The following is a 21,084-nucleotide window of genomic DNA, read 5'->3' as shown; positions in this document are numbered from 1 at the left end:
ATAAACCTGTGTGCACTGCATGCAGCACAGCACACTCTGTCACACTTCAATCACTGCGGCCTCTGAAAGCAAAAGTTGTATTCATGCTGAGCTGGTATTTAATTGAGCTCACTGGAATCAAGCTTCCAGCAAGCACGTATGACAGATTTATATATGAATCTGCACAGAGTGAAAAATTACATTTATCAACCTTCCATCAGAGCATTTGACATTTGAACAATTGATTCTGATTTAACAGTGAAAAATGCCACTGTCCAGATGAAAAACCTAGTCACTACCATGCCCAACAATGGCTGTGCCAGTTAAGCTATTAAACATTTAACATTTTATATTATATATATTAAATATTTAACATTTATATAAACCTTAAATTTGTCTAGCCTTAAAGAGATTAAAAAACCAATCCAAATCCTGACAAGTTTAAAGCAGAAGAGACAAAAAAATCTAGTTGGAAGAATGGGGGCTGGAGGCCAGAGCTGGGAGATGTGAGCTGTTAAACTGCTTGAAAATTGTAAAGGCTGGGCAGATTTTAAGAATCACAGCAGCAGGAGCTGATGTGGATTAAAGGCATGTTACACTGGCTACAGACAATACCGTCAATCTCATTTTGCCCCAGGTAACCTGGAGCTCATCTGGGTATAGCTAAGAGTAGAGAGTCAATCCAAATGCCACTAGTTATGTGTTCACCTAACTAAAGAGGCACGCTGTTTCCACAGGCAGAGAGAGGTTGTTGATCAGACTTCTCTCTGGAGACAAAGCAGGAAGATGCTCATCAGCCTTGCAAGACTGATGAGCATCTTAAGACCTCTTAAGCAGGTCAGTTTCACCCACTTGTGGTCAGCACTGGGTATTCACTGGGCAGACGCACTAGCTGGAAAGGAGGTCCTGGCAATGGTACACCTCTACCTACTGAAAAAGCTGTTCAGACTTTTCCCATATGTCCCTTTGACTCTTTACTGATGGATAGTGGCATTCAGCAGCGGCTACATGAAATAACATTTTCCGTGTGTCAAAAAGCAGAAGTTCTGGCAGAAAGACTAATCATTCTGTTGTATCTGATACTTGGAAAAAAGCTGCTAAGCTCTGCAGAACTGTGACCATGGTGCATTTTCATGTATTAGTCCATTTTAATAATTAGTCACCTTGCAATCAACTAATGTAACAGGCTTCCTCTTCCTTGGTCACCTCCAGTTGGTAAATTCGAGTTTACAGCCAATTGAGTTTCTCCTGTCATATTCTTCTCATTTCTATTATTCCTGTTTTCACGTTTTTTCTTGATGGTTTTTCTGAGTCTTTGTTGTACTGATGACTCCCAAATACTATGACTAAATTTGCTTTGCCAACTCCCTCTCTTTGCATCAAAGTCATTAATGAACACATAAATGAAATGACTGTTGGAGAACCCCCTTAGCAATGTCCTTTCTTCTTCAACACTACCTGATGTGTTTTGAGTTCCTGGGTTTCTCCATCTACTGGCTTTGCTTAAGTACTTAGTTATAAAACTGAGGTTTGTTACAGATCTACCTCAAATTACCTTTCCATTTAAATTGCATGAATTGAACTGGGTATCCCTGAATCCAAATCTATTTCCTATGATCAGATTTCCTATAACATCCTCATGACTTACCAAAGCCAAGTCTAAAATAGCACCATTTCCTGTCACGTTAGCAAATCTCCGGGGAATATTTTTATTGCCTAGAAATGCAAGAATATCTCACACTTACCAATAATAGTATCAATTGCTCTCCAACCTGATTCCTGATGTTAAATTATCCAAAACAACTACTGCAGTAGTAATTATCTCTCTAATAACATTATAGAACTCTCTTGGCAGTGAAAAAGGATCCTGGTCGCATATGGCATGCTGGCAGTGATAATCTTTTACCAAACTGTTGAGTTGTGCTGTCATTAACACATACTGTTTCTCCCTGCCTTTTCCTGAAAAGCAGCCATGGTTTTACAGTATTCACAACTGCTATTGCAGGACAGATCTACTGTCCCAATGCAGCTGCTCACATCCCGTATCAGTAGCTCAAGGTCCTCCACTTTGCTGCATGATCTTGCTGTGTTTGCATATCCAACTTTCTGTCTTCTCCTTCCCAGTCACTCTTTCAGTGAGACCTTGCCTATTCAACTACTCTATTTTCCTTTGCCATCTATGGGTCTACTCTGTGACATTCCCTTCTGCACTGCTATGACCAGATTTGTCTGATTGTTCAATTTACCACATACTCAGGCAGAGCTCTGAGATTTCACAAGGGCTCCCCAGCCTCTTCCTGGTGTTTCTTTAAGGCTCCTCCCATAAATGAGGCCAACACTAGTGTCTGCAGTAGTACTGCATGTCCTTGGGTAAAACCTATCTATTGAGAACATCTCTTCATAATCACACACCAATGCCCAAACCTTCCCAAATCTTCTTCAGACCTTAGCTGTCTGCTTACCTTCCCTATCACTCATTCAGTAGGGGCCAGAGCTATGTTCCACTGAACATGTGGGCACCCACTTCTTTCAGAGCCTTTCCCATCATGGCATAGTCACCCTCGATCAGCTCCAGCAGCATCCTCTCAATGTCATTTATTCTGATGTGAAGGACAACCAGGGACTGCTTCCTGCTCCTACTGGGAAATTTTCCAGACTTAGATTCCCATTTTTTATCCATGTTATGAGAAAAAAGCACACTGTTCCTTTGACTTGTCCTTCATCAGGTTCTTGAGGCTGTGTGGCATAACAGTGGCTCAGGTTTTGGAGGCAGCACAGCCATGTGTGGATTGCTGTCCTCTTGTAAGAATCAGCCTTGTGAGGAAGCAGTGTAGTGTGCTAACTGGATGATTCTGCTTCCAGAACTTAAAAAATATTGCTCAGAAATAGCATGAGTATTTGTATGTGAACCTTTACAGACTTACAAGCCCTCCATCTCACAGTAACACAGCTCTATCTTTTCCTGGTAGTGGTTCAAGTCTCTAATCCTTTCCCTTTTGTTTGCAGTTATTCTGTCTTCTCTTCTTTTTACAGTCCCTCTATATTTTCTTCATTCTTTATCTGGCCAAACCTTGATTTTAGCTTGATAAAAATCTGTAGGTTTAAAAAGCTATGCCTTCCTTTCAAAGCGTAGCTTCCTTCCTCTATCACAGCCCAAGATACAGGGTCCTTACATGTTTGTAGGTCAGCTCACTCAGCAGCAGAACCACAATGACAAAACTACTCTGTGAGTTGTTTGAGCCGAGCTGGCATTCTCAGCCACATGCATGAAGATGTGCATACAATCCCATGAGCACCTCACTGCATTTCAGACCTTGGATTCAGCCTTTTCACCCTCCAGCAGCAACCACTCACCTAATTTCACCTGAAGTGGGGACGGCTTATAGTTCATGGCTACAGTCTCTCCCTCTCTCGTATCACAATCTCTGTCCGAAATAGATGCAGCTGTTGGATCCTGTTAAGAAAGAAAAGGAAACAAAACAGAATGGTTTAGCTAGAAGTTATGCAGTCTTTTCTCTAACTGGCTATTAGGCGAGTCCATTCCCACCTGCACTGAGAGAGTAGAGAACATGCTGGTGTTTTGAACGGCTGAATCCCAGGGCAAAACACAGAACTTTGGAAGCACATTTAGTATGTTAAAAGTCCCTCTGAAAACACCAGATTTCAACATCAGACTTATGTGATGGATGATACTGGGAATATAATGTGAACGGTGGGTCATCAGCTCAAATCCAGCCTGGGTTGGCACTAGTCCCAAACCATTTTCATATGATGACTCTTTGGGGTGTTGTATGAAACGCATTTACAGTTTCAGTTGAATTTCAAGTGGACCAGTCAACCTCATGATTAAAACTAAAAAGCTTGTGACCAGCTCTGTGTGAAAGTCCAGCTCAGAAGGAACGAGGACTGAATGAGTAGGAGAATTCAATCTGGAGTTCCTCTTGGGAGAGCAATGAAGAAGCCTGTACTTCCGATACTGAACCTATTTTGTGGCTAACTGGAAAGATTTAATTTCAGTATCTGTCAGCACAGCACCTTTCCTGTCACTGAAATCCCCCTGAAAAACAAAGCTCCCCAAACACAGAGTTCGCTCCATCACGCCCAGTTGCAGACAACCTAATCCAGGTAATGTTGTACCCCGTGGTACAGTGCATCAAAGGATTTAGAGAGAGACAAACTATCAATTCATGCAGTTCCACCACTGCTAAAAATATTTAAAGTCCTTTCACAGCAAACTTCAAACCTGCTGGAAATATCTCTACTTAGCACCACAGTGAAAATTAAAACTGGTTTTCAAACGTGTTCACTTGTTCCCACCTAGAAGCTAGACATTAAATTGAATATGCATATACATATACCTATATGTGTATGTAAATTTGGATTTATGATAGGTAGAGCTGCACAGGGAAACACCCAACATTAGGTCCAATATCTGAAGAAACCATCACTTTGTAACAAATGGAACAAAGCATCAGAAACTAAATACTAGAAAATACCATTCCAAACTGGTGAATTGATATTGTCCATCTCTCATTTTCTAGGGTTTGTGTTTTGAACACAATTTCTTATAAAAATGCAACTCACCATGTGGCACTGACACCTGTATGCAAGGCAGAGTCACTGCGTTTCAAAGCAAGGTACCATTGCTCTTTGCTCTCAGTAAAAATTTCACTTGGTGAGCCACTGTCCTTTCTTCCACAGTGCCTGCCTTCTCTCTGCAGTGCACATTAGCTCTTTTTAATACACTGTGCTTACGAGATAAAATGTGATTCTTGAATTAGGCTCTATCTTCACAGAAACTGGTCAAAAAAGATATGCAGGGTTACAGTGTTTTATCAAAATTCTGCTCCTTGCACTATCCAGTAGACTTTGACAACACTTAAAATGGATAGTGCTAACAAGACCTTGCGTTCAATGACATTAAACAGATTATGCTGCACTACATGCAATTTCTTCTGGTTTCCTCTAATGCAGTCACTGCTGTACTTTTCCTCTAATGCAGCAGTGTAATGACTGGTTAAAAAGTTTCGAGCAGGTTGAAAACAAAAAGCCAGTCTCCATGAGAACATAGTTAGGCATAAATGATGAATCACATGCATTTTAGGTTAAAAATCCTACTTTAATAACTACATTAAATGACAAAATACAGCAGTTGAATGGCAAAAATATAGCAGTTGAAATTAAATGAAGCTAAAAGTGAAATGGTACGCAGAAGAAAAACAATCCCAACTTTATAAATTAAAATGATGAGCTGTAGCTAGCTACTGTCATACAAGGAAGAGATCTCAGATGACAGGTTCCATCAGATGGCCAGCTAGATAGACCAGGACTCTTCAGCCAATGAGAGACAGACAACAGGCGGGGCTCTGGGAGAAGTCTAAATAATCCTGAGTAGGGTGAGAAGGTGGACAGGGATCAGCTAGCCCTTGCTTTCTACAAGCATGAGAAATCAAGTGGTAGTATGCAGTAGCTGGAAACCAACTTCGTACTTCTCCATACAGCAGATGATGTGCTGCTGTGGATGCTAAAAGGGGCTCAGGAAAGGGTGAGAAAAATGAATGGAAGGAATATCTGTCAAATACAACCCCTAGGCACAGACCGCCGGAAGCAGGGAACTAGGGAGGCATCACCGCGGGCTCACCCTGTTCTTGTCCTCCTGGGGACATGACACAGGGGTAGGTGAGACCTTTAATCGGACTTGAAATAGCCATCCTTATTTTCTGTGCCAGAACCTATTCTATGATCTCAACTGAAGACCAGCTCTTGCAGCATCCTTGTAATATGGGATCGGTCTCAAACACACCCTGATGAAGCGGCACAGAGGGACCACAAAGCACCAGCAGAGTCTGGGTGACCATCTCTGCGTGCATGGGCCAGGCCCAATCCCTCCAGAGAGCAAAATGGATCCAAAAGGAAACTGAGCTGGGTCAGAGACAGTGTCCCCAGTGCCACAGGGCATATAGATACCCAGGAGTGCTGAGGTACTGGCATATGTCCCACCCATCACTTCATATACGTTCTACAACAAAGCACAGGACTCCATAGTAACAACCTCGGCTGCAAGAACGACAGCATTCCCACGGCAGCTTGGCTGGAGCTGCCTCTTTGCACGAACACACTTTGCTTCTGTGTGTATTGAATGGGTGCATTCTCTCTCTATACCTCATCCACCCCGAGAAACGAGAAACGTTTACTTGACTAATTAGCCTTTTGCTTGTGAATGCCTATGAGCACTCTGAGACTCACCGTGGGCTTTTGCTATTGGAATTCACTTGGCGATTTTGTGCTTTTTTACAAGACTCCCTAAACCGATGCATTCAGCTCCGACCCCGACATCAAAATCTCAGCTACACGGTGTGACCAGTCCCAGGCCAGATGATGTCCTTTCTCTCTGCTCGCTGCAGGGAACACAACACTCACAATCAAAAGGCAAGTGTCGAGATGTGGCTGTAGGGGCTGTAAATGGCTATGGGAATTTAATACACTTAAGGAATTTTTTGTTCCTGAGGCCTCCTTATGTCTTCATTCCTAGGGAAAAAATACATTCAATCAGGCCACTGCACAAATGTTTGGCTGGGGCCAGAGTTTAATCAAAGTTTTCTCCCCACATGCTCACAGCTTAATTGGGCATGCACAGCCACAGCATTCAAACAGTGAGATGGTTCCTTACTAGTTTGATTTTTTTCTATAGGCTCGACACAATGGACATTGAAAACTGCCCTCCTGCTGGGTACAGCTGTGTCCTACAGTGTGTGTAACATGTGCCATTTCTGAACATCAGAAATTAGTTCCAGTGAACCTTCATGAAGCAGGAGTGCTGTGAATCCTTGGTATGCAGGGGCACAGAGAGAAGCTGAGACCACTTTAAACAGAAATCAGTGGTTTAAGGAAGATGGCATGCTCAGCAGGGTTTTTATTCTTTCTCCTTTTTAAAATCCCTCCTTTCCTTTCTGCAGTACTTAGCAAGAAACACATCTGCCATAATGCACCAGGTCAATAGCCTTTTTACTCTTACTGTCTACCTCTCCCAGTAACCCACACTGACTACAGGGGGGGAAATAGCCCCAAACAGACAGCAAACTGTGCAGTTATACCCTGAGTAACGGAGTTGGGTGCTGGGTACAAACACACCCTTGCAGCACCTTGGAAAATGCAGCTTCCTTTGCCTTCCTTAACAGTCAACACTTCTGACACCTTGCAAGCTTAACAAGCCTCTGCTTTCCTCTGGAAAATCCTCCTGCAAATCCTCTGGGACCCCAGTGCGCATCAGAGGGAATGGGCACACACAGTTTCTGTGACTTTCAGCTACTGCGTAAAAATACAGCTGGAAATTGAGATGTCTCTATCTGTCCACCCTTCCCAATCCTAAAAATCAGTCATTTTTACAGCCCTAAGAAAATGTTCTCCACTCTGCTGTCTGTGGGAAATTCTATGATCATTAAAGCAACTCTGCCTTTTGATTAAAGCAGAGGGGCATGACTGCCGTTACCCTCCAATCTCAAGGAAAGACCCAATATACAGGGCTTTACCCACCGCTTCTCTCCACAGTTCAGAGGCTTTGGTCTGATCATCATCAGCTGAATCAATATGAGCTGACTGCTCAGGAGTATCAACCAGTTACCTTTGTCTCCCTCCAGTAGCCACCAGGGATGTGCTTGCTGTCTTCTGTCCAACTTAAAGATGTGGGAAGTCTCGGTGCCAACATGTGTGTGACAGCCTACAGGGAGTGCTTGCAGCTCTGCAGGCTCCTGCTTTCTGAAGCTGCCCATGTGGATCACATGCTGCAAACAAATGCTAACAAGAAAGGACAAGCCCAAGTGTTTTGCTTCTTTTCCACATCAAATACTGAGTCTGGAAAAAGTGACAGATGTTCCGTGCATGAGAGACTGACTTAGTGAGCAGAAAAGCAAGTGAGAAACCACATGCATCCCAAATACAGGGGACACATTCAGGTCACTGAGAAGTTTCTATCATTCCCATGTTGTCATGCCAGACTCTCAGGCTAGAACATTGCTCCTGCTAGTAAGTATTTATGCCTTCAGTCTCTCTGCCCTGGGAACAGAAAATCCTATGCCTTTTGCAGATCCACTCTGCCTCAAGCTGTACCACAGTAGGCTATCCTGAGGCAGCAGGCTTCTGGGGAGGGGACATTGATGTGCACAGGTGGGTATGTAAAAGCACGATCTCAGTGTTTCTTGAACCCTTGCTGGTGGGATCAACACAGGAACCCAGACCGGTGATCTCTATGTCTCTATTCTCTCTATCTCCCTCCTTTCCTTTTTCCCTTTTTCCTTCACTACCATTAAGTAACACAAGGCATACTGTATTGCTTGCTGTAACTCATTATATACTTAGCCAATTATCGTGTATCCAATTAGCACATTGTGGGAAGTTAATAAAGGTCTGGACTTTGAGACTTGTCTCACCATTGACCACTCTGTTGCGGATTTACAAATCTAAGTCACTTGTCTCTCTTGTCTGAGCAGGACGTGACATTAAAATTGGCGTAGTCAGCAGGATCCCCTTCGGTGTTGTAAAGTCCTAAGAGATACCGATTCTCTACTCAATAAACTCGGACAGGGAGCACCGGGAAGTGGCCCCTCAGCTATATGCTGGGAGAGGGTTGTAGGGATACCGATTCTCTATCTGATGAACTCAGACAGGGAGAACCGGGAAGTGACCTCTCAGCTCTAAGCCAGGAGAGGTTCCAGCAGTGCCAAGCCATGACTGGCCGGGAAATGTCGGTGCTTGACTGCTCCTCTATTTTTGAGAAACTGAAGGAGTATAAGGCTTGTCTTACTCCTCCAGTAATGGTCTGGGCCCATGATAACTGGCATAATCCAGAATAAGTGGCAAGCCTTATCACTGTCCTTGTGAAGGAGCAAAGGTGGTGGCCAGGCAAAGGAAAATCTATAGTGTGTGCTGTATTAGGGGCAGCACTGATAGCAGCACAAAAAGATAAAACACTTGAACAGGCAGACAGAAGGGGAGATAATCAAATCCTTGCAAGATCTAGTAAAAACTCTCAAGGATCAATTGTCCAAGGAACGTAATGTTACTGAAAAAAAAGCTAAAATCTTGCAGGAGCAAATTGAAATTTTGCAAAGCCAATTAGCTGCTGAGCGTAACACCACTCAGCGACTCCACATGGTTCTGTTGGATGCCCTGGACCGAGAAAAAATCTTACAGTCAGAATTAGAGGAGAATGAACAATAAACCCACAACCAGACAGATCTCAGTTCTGTTCCAGGTAGTGAACCGGGATTTGTGAGTCTGGCAAAACTGGCGGCTAGACCCTTGTATCCAACAGAGGAGTTAGAGATAAGCCGAGAAATTTTTTAGTCCCAAAACAAGGGGGTGAATTTAAGACCATTAATTAAAATGGAGACCACCGATGACCAGGGTGGAGGAGCTCCTCAGGTCACCATTTGAACACCACCATACCCAGCGACTGAGCTTGCAAAAATTCAGGAGAAATATACCAGACGAGCTCAGGAAACTGAGACTGAATACGTATGGAGGGTATCTTTGACTGGTGATGACTGAATCTTGTTATCAGAAGAGGAGGCCCAGGGGTACTGGGGGCCAGGGGTTTTCTTAATTACTGACAACCAGAGAGAGCTGTGGTCGTTAAGTCAATGAGCTGCCTATTGGGCTGGGGGTCTGGACCCCTTGGAAAGGGGGGATCCAGTATGTATTGAGACCCCAACCATAAATCATTTGACCGAAACTCTGCAGAAGGCTGCTTGTCTCCAATTAATGCATGACAGACATTTAGTTCTGCAGCAGCCTTCCCTGACACTATTAGTTGTTAACCCCGATAGAATGACTCCCCTGATTCGGGGCCTGACTCAGTCTTTGAAATTATATGCAGTACAGCTACAAGATTGCTTGCAGGATGCACTAACCCCATGGGGAGGAAGACAGAATCAGCAGGGGGGAGCTGTGACCTGGGAGGAGGTGGCCCAAGAGTTAATAAATTATGGGGGGAATGGGTAAACCTAGGCCCCATATGTAGAGTGGAACAGCAGGAAAATCAATCTCCTCCCTCTCCACAAGTCTTAGGGGCAAAGAGAAACCTATTGTGGGCTGAAGAAATCGAACAGGGGATGCCCCGAGATTTAATGAACAGTATGTCTACTACGGCTTTAGAAAAGTTCATTTCAGTGTGGAAAGGCAAAAGGAAGGTGCCCCTCCGAATTAAGCAGATCTCTGGAGACAGTAGGAGGGTGGAACCCCGACCTGACTAACTGCCCCTCAAACACCTACTGCCTTTGAAAAGGACTTGATTGATCTGGGGCGGAGTGGGGTTGATACTCCTGTATTTTATGAAATTATGTCTCTAGGAAATTTTCTACTCTGCTCATTCTGAACCTGTAAATAGAACAATGACAGGGTCAGTTACTGATTTAAGATTTTTGCAGTCAAAAGAAGGAACCAGGAGATAAGGGAGTGAGTTTCTCTAACTTTGCATGAACAATGCATGCCTTGCTATGACTATACCTTTGAAGAGCAACTAAAAACCTGATAATCCTGCCCAAGAAGTCGCCAAGGCTGGATGTGAGAAGCAAAGTAAAGGCGGCAGGGTGGGGGGGTGAGACCACGACCACCAACTCAATTCAAGACCAGAGACTTGCCCCTCCCCATGCCTGTAAGGAGCATGCGTGCTAATTGACATAGCAAGCAAGGCTGATGGTATGGTAATTACAGACCAATGAGTGTAAATTTAGATAGTTTTTTACTAATCATCTAACAAGATAAATAGGCTGTAGTTCCTCTGTGTAATGTGATAGCTTTGTGCAATTACCACCTAGCACCCATCTGTGTGCAGACATGGAATAAACAAATACTTCTGCTGTGTGTGTATATTGGCTTTTTGCATACCAGGTAGTGAACCCTGTTTGAGGGACAGTTTTGGCGACCCAGATGGGACTGAGCCGACAGCCTTGCCCGGATCATCTTGCCGTACCAACAGGGAGAAGCGGCCTGACTGGATTCCAGTGTGCACGGACCTGTTGATTGGGGACTCCATCAGCTCCTCTCCCACAGTTGGGTGGCCAGTGACACAACAGTGCAATGCCACTAAAAAGGGGTATTTTTAAAGTATGAGGAAGAGGGGGGTGTAAGCTGAGAAGTAAGTGGCATTTGGTAAATTCTTTTTTGGTAATGAAATGGGCGCTACTACTTCCCAGGAGACATCCTTCTGCTCTCCTCTAGGATGCATCCTGAAAAATTGAAATAAATTTGGAGGTGATCCTCTGATTAGAACTGAACTTAAGCGATATTGTGATCAGTGGTGGCCACAGTATTTTTTGGAGGATGATGAAAAATGATCTGAAAATGGATCTTCAAAATATAATACTATATTGATACTACAAGCACATAACCTGGACACATTTCTTCAAGATCAGCATGTACGTGCCTGGATTTGGTTGGCCTTTACTGTAACTGACTCATCTGCCTTTTCTACTAAGGGAAGACTAACAACTACAGATCTTTTGACAACTTGTTTCATTGGCGTGCTAACCTCAGTTAGCTGTGTTACAAAATTATACTATACTAAGTGATTTTGATATTAATGTCTCTCATTGCTATTTTTCCTGAGTAGGTAATGGCTGCATGCCAATGAACATCACAATATTGATTGACGGTGGACTATTTCCTCCTTCCACAACATAAACACTGCCTCAATTTTGAAGACAATGTGTTGCTTCAACATCACTAGTGGATCAGCCACCGTAGAGAACAACATTCAACATCCTCAGGACTTAATGCACCAAGTGAAACAATCTACTGACAGTGCCTGGCTGACTTGAGTTGTTTAATCACTGATGAGATGAATGGGATCCAAAAATGTTATTTTAGAGATATATTTATTCTTTCTCATGTTTCGTTCTTTTCCTTTCTTTATTCTTTGTGTTTATTGTGTGCCTCTGTACATTGCTCTGTGCTACACTCCACAAGCCCAAATGAACACACCTCCAGCTTTATCAGTCCCAGCAGAAGTAGTTGCTTGAGTGAGAGGGTGAAATTTGGGAATAGAATGGAAGATTGGCAGGAGGATTGTAAACATGCTCAAGAGACTTGCAGCTGGGGTGCCAGAAAACACATGTATCACACTAATTATTGTTTAGCCTGTGAGAAACATGGAGGGACCTTACTGAACATCCTTGAGATTCTTGCCCTGCTATGGGAAAGATCAAAGACAGGCAAAAAGCAGCAGGCCTGAGATCTTTCTTCTCTTTTTCCTGACTAGCAAGGACTGAGTTATGCAGTGCCTGTGACCCTGCCTGTGTGCCTCTGCCCAGGTGATGCTGCAGAGATCCCCCAGGTCATGGGTCACATCACTATTAAAATCCTGAGGACTCACGGGCTGGGGAAGATGGCTCGTAAATATCAGTCCTATGATATTATGTGAATTTAATGAAAGGCCTTGCAGGAGTTAGATATATGTTCTCTTGCCTTCTGTCTGCTCTTCCCTCTGTACCTATTCGCTGTGTACAGATCAGAACGGTCAAAGAAGAAGTACTTGGAGTGTTGGAGCCACGGGGTGGGGTGTGAAAGATGACTTGTAACGCCCTAAAAACAGGGCCTGAGAGAAACAGGCTTGTGAGAAAAACAGCCTGAGAGAGATAAGGGATGGGGGGCAGTGGAGGCTCTCTGAGCTGAGGAATGTCTCAAACACTCGCAAGTAATGAAACTATAGTCACGGGGTGGATCGTGTGGAGTTTGGAGCTGATAAGGCTGCCTGGATAGCACAGGATGGGCTGGAGGAGGGAGCCCTGAGGAGACAGGACAGCTCTGCTCTGGTGCATCTGGTCAAGTTTCAAGGACCATCTGTCCAGTGCATGACCTTTGCTTTATTACCCACAAAATGAATATTAAAGTTGACACCCCTGAATATGTTAATAAAGATTAACAAGATCATGCTAATTACATCATCCCATGAAGCACCTTACCCCTCCCCATACATGGGATACGTAGGTAAGTGGGTTGACCTGGGGGATAGACCCAAGGAAAGTCAACTGAAGAACTGAAGAAGACCGATGCGGCCCTGATGAACTCAGACAGGACCAACACAGGAATCTGGACTGGTGATGTCTATTTCTCTATTCTATCTCCCTCCTTTCCTTTTTCCCCTTTTCCTTCACTACCATCAAGTAATGCAAGACATTCTATATCGCTTGCCATAACTCATAATACACTTAGTCAATTATCGTGTATCCAGTTAGTACATTGTGGGAAGTTAATAAATGTCTGGACTTTGAGACTTGTCTCACCATTGTTCACTCCATTGGGGATTTAGGCATCTAAGTCACTTGCCTCCCTCATCTGAGTGGGATGTGACAACCACTGGGAACCAAGGTGCACATAGTCTGTCTATGTAAGAAACAGCATAAAAGGAGAGGCTCAAAGGCTGTCAGATTTATAGTGGATCAAGCCAAACCCACCATAAATTAAACAGTGGTCAGTAATGGCATGTTCAGCAAGAGAAAGGAAAGTGTCACAGGGGGATGTATGGCAGGAATGGAACCTGCAAACCTCAAAACCACAAAAGAGTCTCTCATGCTCTCCTCCACATCCCTCAGGCTTCAGCTTAAACGTACAGTTTTGAAGCCCATTATTTCAAGGAAGAGGTAATCCTCTCAGCAGTCCTATAGATAAAACCTACAACTATCCAGGAACACTGGAAGAATGGGGTTGTCCAGAAAAGAAAGGTGAAGACTAAGAAGGGATACAATAGCTGTCTTCAGATACAGGAAGGGCTGTCAAAGAGGAAAAGGGAGAAAAATTTTTTTTCCTTGTTTCTGATCACCAGAATAAGAAACAACTAGCTTAAATTGCAACAGAGTTACTAGGAAATATCAGAGAAAACTGTAGAGGTAAGGTTAAGGAGCTGTACAGTTGCCTGATGAAGTTGTGGAATTGCTGTTGCAAGCCCGGGTTAGAAAACGATTTGTCACACAGGTGGTTAACAGACCTGAGCTGGTTTTGGGGCAGCCTGATCCAGATTTGGTGCAAGCTGATAAGATCCCTGATCTTTTCAGGTTCCTTTCCTCCTCCTTCTTAAGAGAGGAGCTTGCTTCTGAACCAGACTGATTTAGGCAGAACACCAGTTTATCCCAGGAATTAGAGGTTCTCCAAACTCCCCCACCCACTGCCAAGGACCATGGCTGGCCTTCACCTTCTCTCTGGGTAAGCTGAAGAAAACCATCTTTTTTCTAACTCTCACACGTTGAAGGAACTCCAGGAATCACACAGTGACCAGACCAGAGAGCTCCCAGGAAGACATGGTTGTCACTTTTCATCAACATGTGCATGCTGCTGGATCCAGAGCACTAACCGCTCATCTCAGCATCATCACCCCGTACCAAAGTGAAAATAAATGGCATGTGGGTGACACAGCGACTGATGTACTGAAATACATTCTGATAGCTACTGACTCAGTTTCAACAAAGCAATAAACAACAACTGTTTATTGACTTTCTACTGACTCTGCCAATGTACCAATTACAACATTGCTGTTTTTCTTTTCTGAGCAACTGCTGAACAGATCTTATTTAACAGTAACAAATTAGGCCTGCAATATCCACTATAAGATTCAGATCTTGAACCTGATTTATTTATAATTGTAAGACAATTTGGTATTTGAAGCCATTTTTTCAGCAGTTGGAAAGCCAGCAGTGTTAAGCCTGCATGATTAAAACCTCAAGTCATATTAATTAAATTGAACCAGAACATCACTGAAATTACTTTTTACTGCGTACACCTGCAGTTGGGGTAGCTCAACTCACTGGCAGGTAACAAGGAGTTTGGATCTTTGCTTTGTTCCAGATGGGGGTAGAAGAGAAGTGCCAGTTTGCCTGTGTGTGCCGCAGTGCTTGTGCTGAAATGCTCCCTCGGAGCCCCGCCACAAAGGGTCTGCCCGACTGCTACGTTCAAGCTGAACAAAATGCAGCAAACAGAAAGGCGTAAGCTGTGGAAAGGGAACAAGATGTTTCAGAGGTCTGTTTTCCTAATCAAAAATGACATTTGCAGCACAGGGAAGAAAGTCTCTTTTTTTAGATGATGATGTATGACTAATCCTGGGAGTCTATGGTAACAGAGGAAGCACCAATACAGTAAGTAGACCAAATACTTTGGGAAAGCAACTGAGGGACAAGGAAGAAAAATGGGAGTAATTACATGATTTCTGTTAGATTTCCCTCCAAGAAATCAGCAGCACAAGCGGCCCCCGGTCCTTCCTTTCCTTTCAATCATGATCGGGTATATTTAACACAGCATTTCCCTGCAGGCTCTTCTCACGCAAATAAGCCATGACTATTATCACATGCATTTGTAAGTTTGGTATCTTCTGCTAACTTTACATGACTTAAATTGGATCATTAACATTGCAAATTAGACAAATGCCAAACTGCAAGTGTGCACTTGCACACCATAGCATTTGCCAAGCGGATGGCATGCAATAACTGTTTAAAACCAGCTATTAACCGAGGTATGTTTTCAGGATGCTTCAATACCAAAACATTTCATTCCTTATAAAGGATATATACATGAGACATTACACCTTTCCTTTTGTACTTCTGATTATACAGCTACATCTCTGAGGTGCAACATGAGACATATGAGTATTTAAGGAAAAAAACCATCACAAATTCCTTGGTAGGTATTGTAAGAGTCAGTTTAGCAACTGGCATCACCCAGGATCTCAAGAACCCCCAAACAACTTTACAACTGCTCTTTAAACCTCGACTCATGAGTGAGGATACTCTCAAAATGATTAAACACTGAGAAACGTGTCAGAGCCAAGGTCATGGTACATTTGGAGGATGGAGGTAGGAACAGGAGCCCAGGCTGACTACATGCTGTAGTCAAATCCTACAGAAAATTGCAGTGCTCTACACAGCCATAGCGTGGCCCATAAGGGACCACAGCAGGATCTTGTAGTGACTGAACTCATGCACTTGGTTAGTGTCTGGAGCTCCTTTCAAAGGTGTGTCCCATCTTTACTCCTTGAAGGCTTTAAAGGAGCCTCACCAAGAGGAAAAGTCTATTTTCAAAGAGACAGTTGAGTTTTTCACCTGAAATGAAGACGACCAAAGACTCTACCACGTGGTGGAGAGGAACTGTGCTTCCTTCCCATGGACAACTCCAAGATCCGAAGAGACTGGCTGGGAAAGACAAGTGGTGCTATCACTGCTGAAACGTCATGGCTGTGGGCATATACACAATGGTTTACAGATCCTCGCCACATGCAGCTAGGCTGTTCCAGCTGTACGTGAAAGACAAGATCAAAGTTTGCCTGAAGGAAACACTAAAAGTGTTGGCTGGTTCTGGCAGATATTGCAGAAATTATATATTCTGACAAAAATGTCCTGGCACAATACAAGCGACAGTAGGAGAGTCCTGTTCCAGTGATGTAAGTTCCCTTCAATGTCCTGGAGATCGGATAATTGCTTTCATAGACCATGGACTGGATCCAGCACGTCAAATACGATGTCACTAAGCTTTAAAAGCCTCTGACTGTAAGAACAATAGTAGGAAAAGCTGGGACGGCTCCACACCCATACCTTTCAACAAACCAAGGGCTCCAATCAGTGGTTCAATGTCACAGCTATTACTAGCATACCTCTGGGGCCACTCGTTCTTTTCCCAGTTAACAGTTAGGACCCTTTTTTTAAGAAAGACGGCTGATTTTTACATGTTCAACTCCTATATGTGTAAGATGAATGAGGTCTTGTTTTTTGCTCCTGGAGTACCACTGGCACCTTTAATTCAATCCCTCAGATCCTTTTCTGAGCTGTTTGATTGCTTCTCCCGTTCACTCCTCCAACAATCATTTTTCATCCTGACTTTTTCCTGCCTAGTAAATCCTCTTTTTCCCAGAGGACAGGGGTGTCTGGCTCTGCAGGCTCTCTGACTGAGGTCTCAAGTCAACGACAAGACCCACACAATGGACAATGCCACCTGCCAAGTATCAGCTTGATGTCAGACGTTTCTGGAATGAAAATGAGATGTGTGCAGACTGCAGAACTTTTTTTCAGCCTTTGGATTCCTGCTGAAACCAGAGGATGCCCTCTCCATCACACACCTATTTCTTGTTTGCTGGATCTATTACCATCAACCCCAGGCAGCCTGGGCAGGTTGTTTGCTGTCTATACAAGCTAAGTTTGTGCGCCTGCACTTTACGCAGCCCGCACTCACAATCAAGGGCATGGATGGAACTTGTAAGTGCTTTCAGCCAGGAATCATGGCATTTCCCTTCAGATACTCAGCCAAAACTGTCTCAGGAAAGAGTTAAAGTCATCACCACTTTCTAGGGAAGCTGAAGATCTGGGAATGCTGCACAGCAAATTCAGTCAGGACTGTTGAGGGAAGAGCAAATACCTATGCATTTGTCCAAGATCAAAGCTACCTCTGGCCGCAGGATGGAAGGATGCTGAGAAAACCAAGGAAATGAGACAGGCTGTAAGAGGGATTCAAACAAAGCCCTGAAAAAGCACTGTGGGGGCCCACCACTCTGGGATGAAGGCTTCAAGAGATTTCTCAGGAATAATAATGGATGGCATTCAAAGGTCTTTAACCAATCTAAAAACATAGGCTCCTCCAACACAACCCAAAAGATGAGCAGCTGCCCAAGGCTCACGCACCAAGCATATCTGTCACACTGCAGACAGGTGAGGGTCTCAGCGGTGGACACCAGCTTAACCTGGACAGAGTAAGGGACTGTGCCATAGCCCATGCTTTTGTACCCACTCAGTGCTGCCTCCTGACCCCACAACCCAGGCTGATGGGTTCAGTCAGGATCTTGGTGGGTAACACTAACAGCTTTGAGAGGGCAGCATTGGACAGGCAGGACTGCTCTTGTCCTCACTCATCATGCTCAGTGTGGCCCCCAGTTCAAAGTCTTCAGCTCTCTGCTGTGAGCACGGCCTGAGAGGTCACTTGCTCATCCTGCAAAGGTGAATCCCAGCATTTAAAACTTTACTGGTTTCTCTCCACTAGTAGAGAAAACAAAGCCACCAAGATGAGTGCTCAGCAGCCCTTTTCTCTTTAGCACAACGCTTTCAACTTGTCCCAAGAGATGGGGAGCTCAATCATCAGATTTCCATATTTATAAGGAGAGAGTTTCTGTTTAGCCAAGCTTGTGACAGAAATAACCCCAGCAAACATGTCTGAGGGGTGGGGATGTGAAAGCCGAGGGAGATCTCAAGTCGCTCTCTACCTTGGCACGGCTTTCCAGCCCTATGCGAGAAATTGTGAGGGCACAAATCATTTTGGTTTCTAAAATAAGAGCTCGCCTCACCCCCACCCCCACCGCCTCCGTCTCCGTGACTAATTAGCATCCGGGGGGATATAGATTCTCCTCTGATAAAGAGCTGTTTGGCTCCCTTCTCCCCTGACGCATTTGTATTAGAAATATCCTCATTATGTGACTAATCAGGGAAGACGAGACGAAGGCACAAAGCCGACTTAAAGGGAAATAGCTGATTTTTATAAACGTGGCTTATAAATTATTGTCTCCAAAGGGCAGAGATGCTTCTTCCCCTCCCAATTCTGAAAAAAAAGTGGAAAATTGAGGCCCCTGAAGAAAAAACCTATTCTTATTCCCAGCAGTGGCAGCTTTTATTGTCTCCCCTACTCGCTAAGCTTGCTCCCAATTCCATCGGTTATTGCAGGGTTGCAGTTTATGCACTGCAAAGGTCTTGGAGAGGCTGCCAGCCCCACATCGCCCGTGGGGGCTGGGCTCAGCAAGGTGTCTGACAGCTCCAATGCTGCCAGATGCTGTGGAAGGGAAACGACAAGCCTGGTTAGTGTTTTTTACCATGTTGAGCTTAAAAGTCAGGGACACACAAAATGCCAGCCACATTCCTAGCTGTCCCTTGAGAGCATCTGAAGATATTTAGCACTGTTATCTTTCATGTAGCACAGAGGGCTGAGCAAAGACCACAGCATACCTTAAATATTGAGGTAAACTGAGCTTGGCAGGAGCTGTCCGAAATAAAGGCAAGCAGACATCATTTAGCAGCACAATGAGCATGTTTTTAAAGGAGAATTTGTTCCCCCTCCATGCTCCCTGCAGTGGAGCTGGTCTCCATCAGGCTCCAGCTTGTCACCTCGGCCTCCCGTTGACAGCACCAGAAAGAGATATCAGGCCAGACGGCTTCCGCCTTCTCCTTTGAAGGAAGCCCCTTTATCAGCCAAAACCAAGCCATCTGTTCCCGGCCCCCTTCGAGGAGCCAGAGCAGATCGTGGAGCATGGGAGGAAGGACCGCACAAGGTGGGAATAAGAGGTTGAGAGAGTTCACTGCACGCACAAAAAGCCAAACCAGATCCCTGGTTGAGCTGGGAAGGGAGATGAAAGAGTAACCTGACTGCAGGCAGCATCAATGCTCTCTGGGACAGGCTCAGGCACATGCACGCCAGCTCTCGCTCTTTATTCAGCTCCCTCCAGGCTGCTGCTCCTTCTGCTGTGGAGACGCCCACCAGCCGCAAAGCCCTGCCCTGGGGCTCCCCAAGGCCTTGCTGGAAGGCAGACTGCTGTGAGCCATGGAGGGTTTTGCCTGCTATGCTCTCCGAGTGTGACTGCCATAATCTTTACATTTTGACAGTTTTTTTCATTTGCCAAATGTCTACTCTTTGGGGCGAAATTTTGCACTCTGGGCATTTCTCTGAGCCTGATTTGAAATACATATATATTTATATATGATTTATGTATATATATATATATATAACTTTTTTTTTTGTTGGGGTGGGGTGCTGGGAACACATTTTGATATCCTGAGCTCTCCCCTCTGAGTGTTATCCCTCTCAGCATCTGCAGTCCAAGGCTGGGGCTGATGAGGGCAGAGGACTGGCAGGGGATGAGCAGAGAGGGAAGGGAGGGTCTGCCAGGAGGACTAGAACTGGCTGGAGAAGGGGTTGGGGGAAACAGACTGGATAGGTAGGCAGGAGGGAAAATGGGAATGGCTGAATGATGTTCCTAGAAGACCAGAAAGAGACAGGACAGGGACAGTGAAAGGTGGTCAGGGTTAAAAGCACTATAGAGGACATAGCTGTCGGACATCTGTGTCGTGATGCACCTCTGTGCTCTGCCAGGGCTTGCGCACATGAAGGACAACCAACCACTGCTGTTACCTCCCCAGCTGGTCCCAGACTACCTTTGAGTGAAGCTCCAGAAGTCTTCTTGCAATGAAGGTATTTAGGAACCTAGCTGGCTCTGTGGCCTGAACTCAGCTAAGGCTCATGTCACGGAACAATGTGCTCAGACAGCCCAGAGCCATGCTGGTGCTGCTGTGCCAGGCCACGCTGGGGTTTCCTTATAGTCCATTTTCCTCTATTGAAACTGCAGGGAAACTGACATTAGAAAAAAACAGCAGGGCTGGTTTGCCAAGCTCTCAAATACAGCCACTGCAGCATAATTTTAGCCCTTGCAAACTATGTGCTACAAAACAGTCTTTAATGACAGGCTTATGTAAACCTTTTCCCTCAGTAATTCAGGAGCTATCATGGACCTACACTGGAGATGAATCAGGGTTACACAAGGAAGAAACAGAAGCCCAAATATGTGATTTCTTGCAGAAGTTGCAAGTGATGTAGGGAACAGGGGAGCAGAGCACACAGGAGGAAAGATGATCTTGTGGTTATACAACATGGAGCTGTCCTAGAGAACTGGGACCTTTATGCTCTTACATGAAATATGTCAAGTCTCTAAAACCAGATTTCCCACAAAGGGTCAGTAATAAGGTCTCCTTCCTCTGCTGGGCTCCTGGATCACAGCCCTGCAGTGTGATATGCTGAGTGTTTACAAATGCTAGCAAAGTGAGCAGAAGCTGCACTTTGAGTAGGTGAAAAGATATGAATCAGGAGGGCGGAAAAATCATCAGGCAGTAGATATGTTGCACTGAAAACCCCAAATAATCTTCTGGACTAAATCCATCTCTGTCTGAAGCCCTTATCTGTCCAGCCACAAGATCATGAGAAAGAGGGAATGTATTTTGAAAGGACGATCTGCTAAGGCTTTCTAATTTACCCCCTCACCTAGCAGTAGGGCTGCAGAGATGAACAAGGACTTTGTGAAGTGCTCTGACATTATCTGTCTTG

At 44.6% G+C, this 21,084-nt stretch overlaps 1 protein-coding gene across 4 annotated transcripts in view; it reads right to left on the bottom strand.

Moving 5' to 3' along the window:
* FAM219A (family with sequence similarity 219 member A) overlaps window positions 1–21,084 on the bottom strand; it is a 106,229-nt gene that overhangs the window by 42,728 nt on the left and 42,417 nt on the right. For all 4 annotated transcript variants that reach the window (XM_074857255.1, XM_074857254.1, XM_074857253.1 and 1 more), the window contains one exon: window positions 3,334–3,433. In XM_074857255.1, coding sequence (XP_074713356.1) covers window positions 3,334–3,433 — 100 coding nt within the window. The remainder of the gene's footprint in view (window positions 1–3,333; window positions 3,434–21,084) is intronic.

Source organism: Strix uralensis, chromosome Z, assembly GCF_047716275.1.
Source record: "Strix uralensis isolate ZFMK-TIS-50842 chromosome Z, bStrUra1, whole genome shotgun sequence".
Lineage (NCBI taxonomy): Eukaryota > Metazoa > Chordata > Aves > Strigiformes > Strigidae > Strix > Strix uralensis.
The sequence above is the reverse complement of the archived record's forward strand: the minus strand, read 5'-3'. Positions and strand labels throughout refer to the sequence as shown.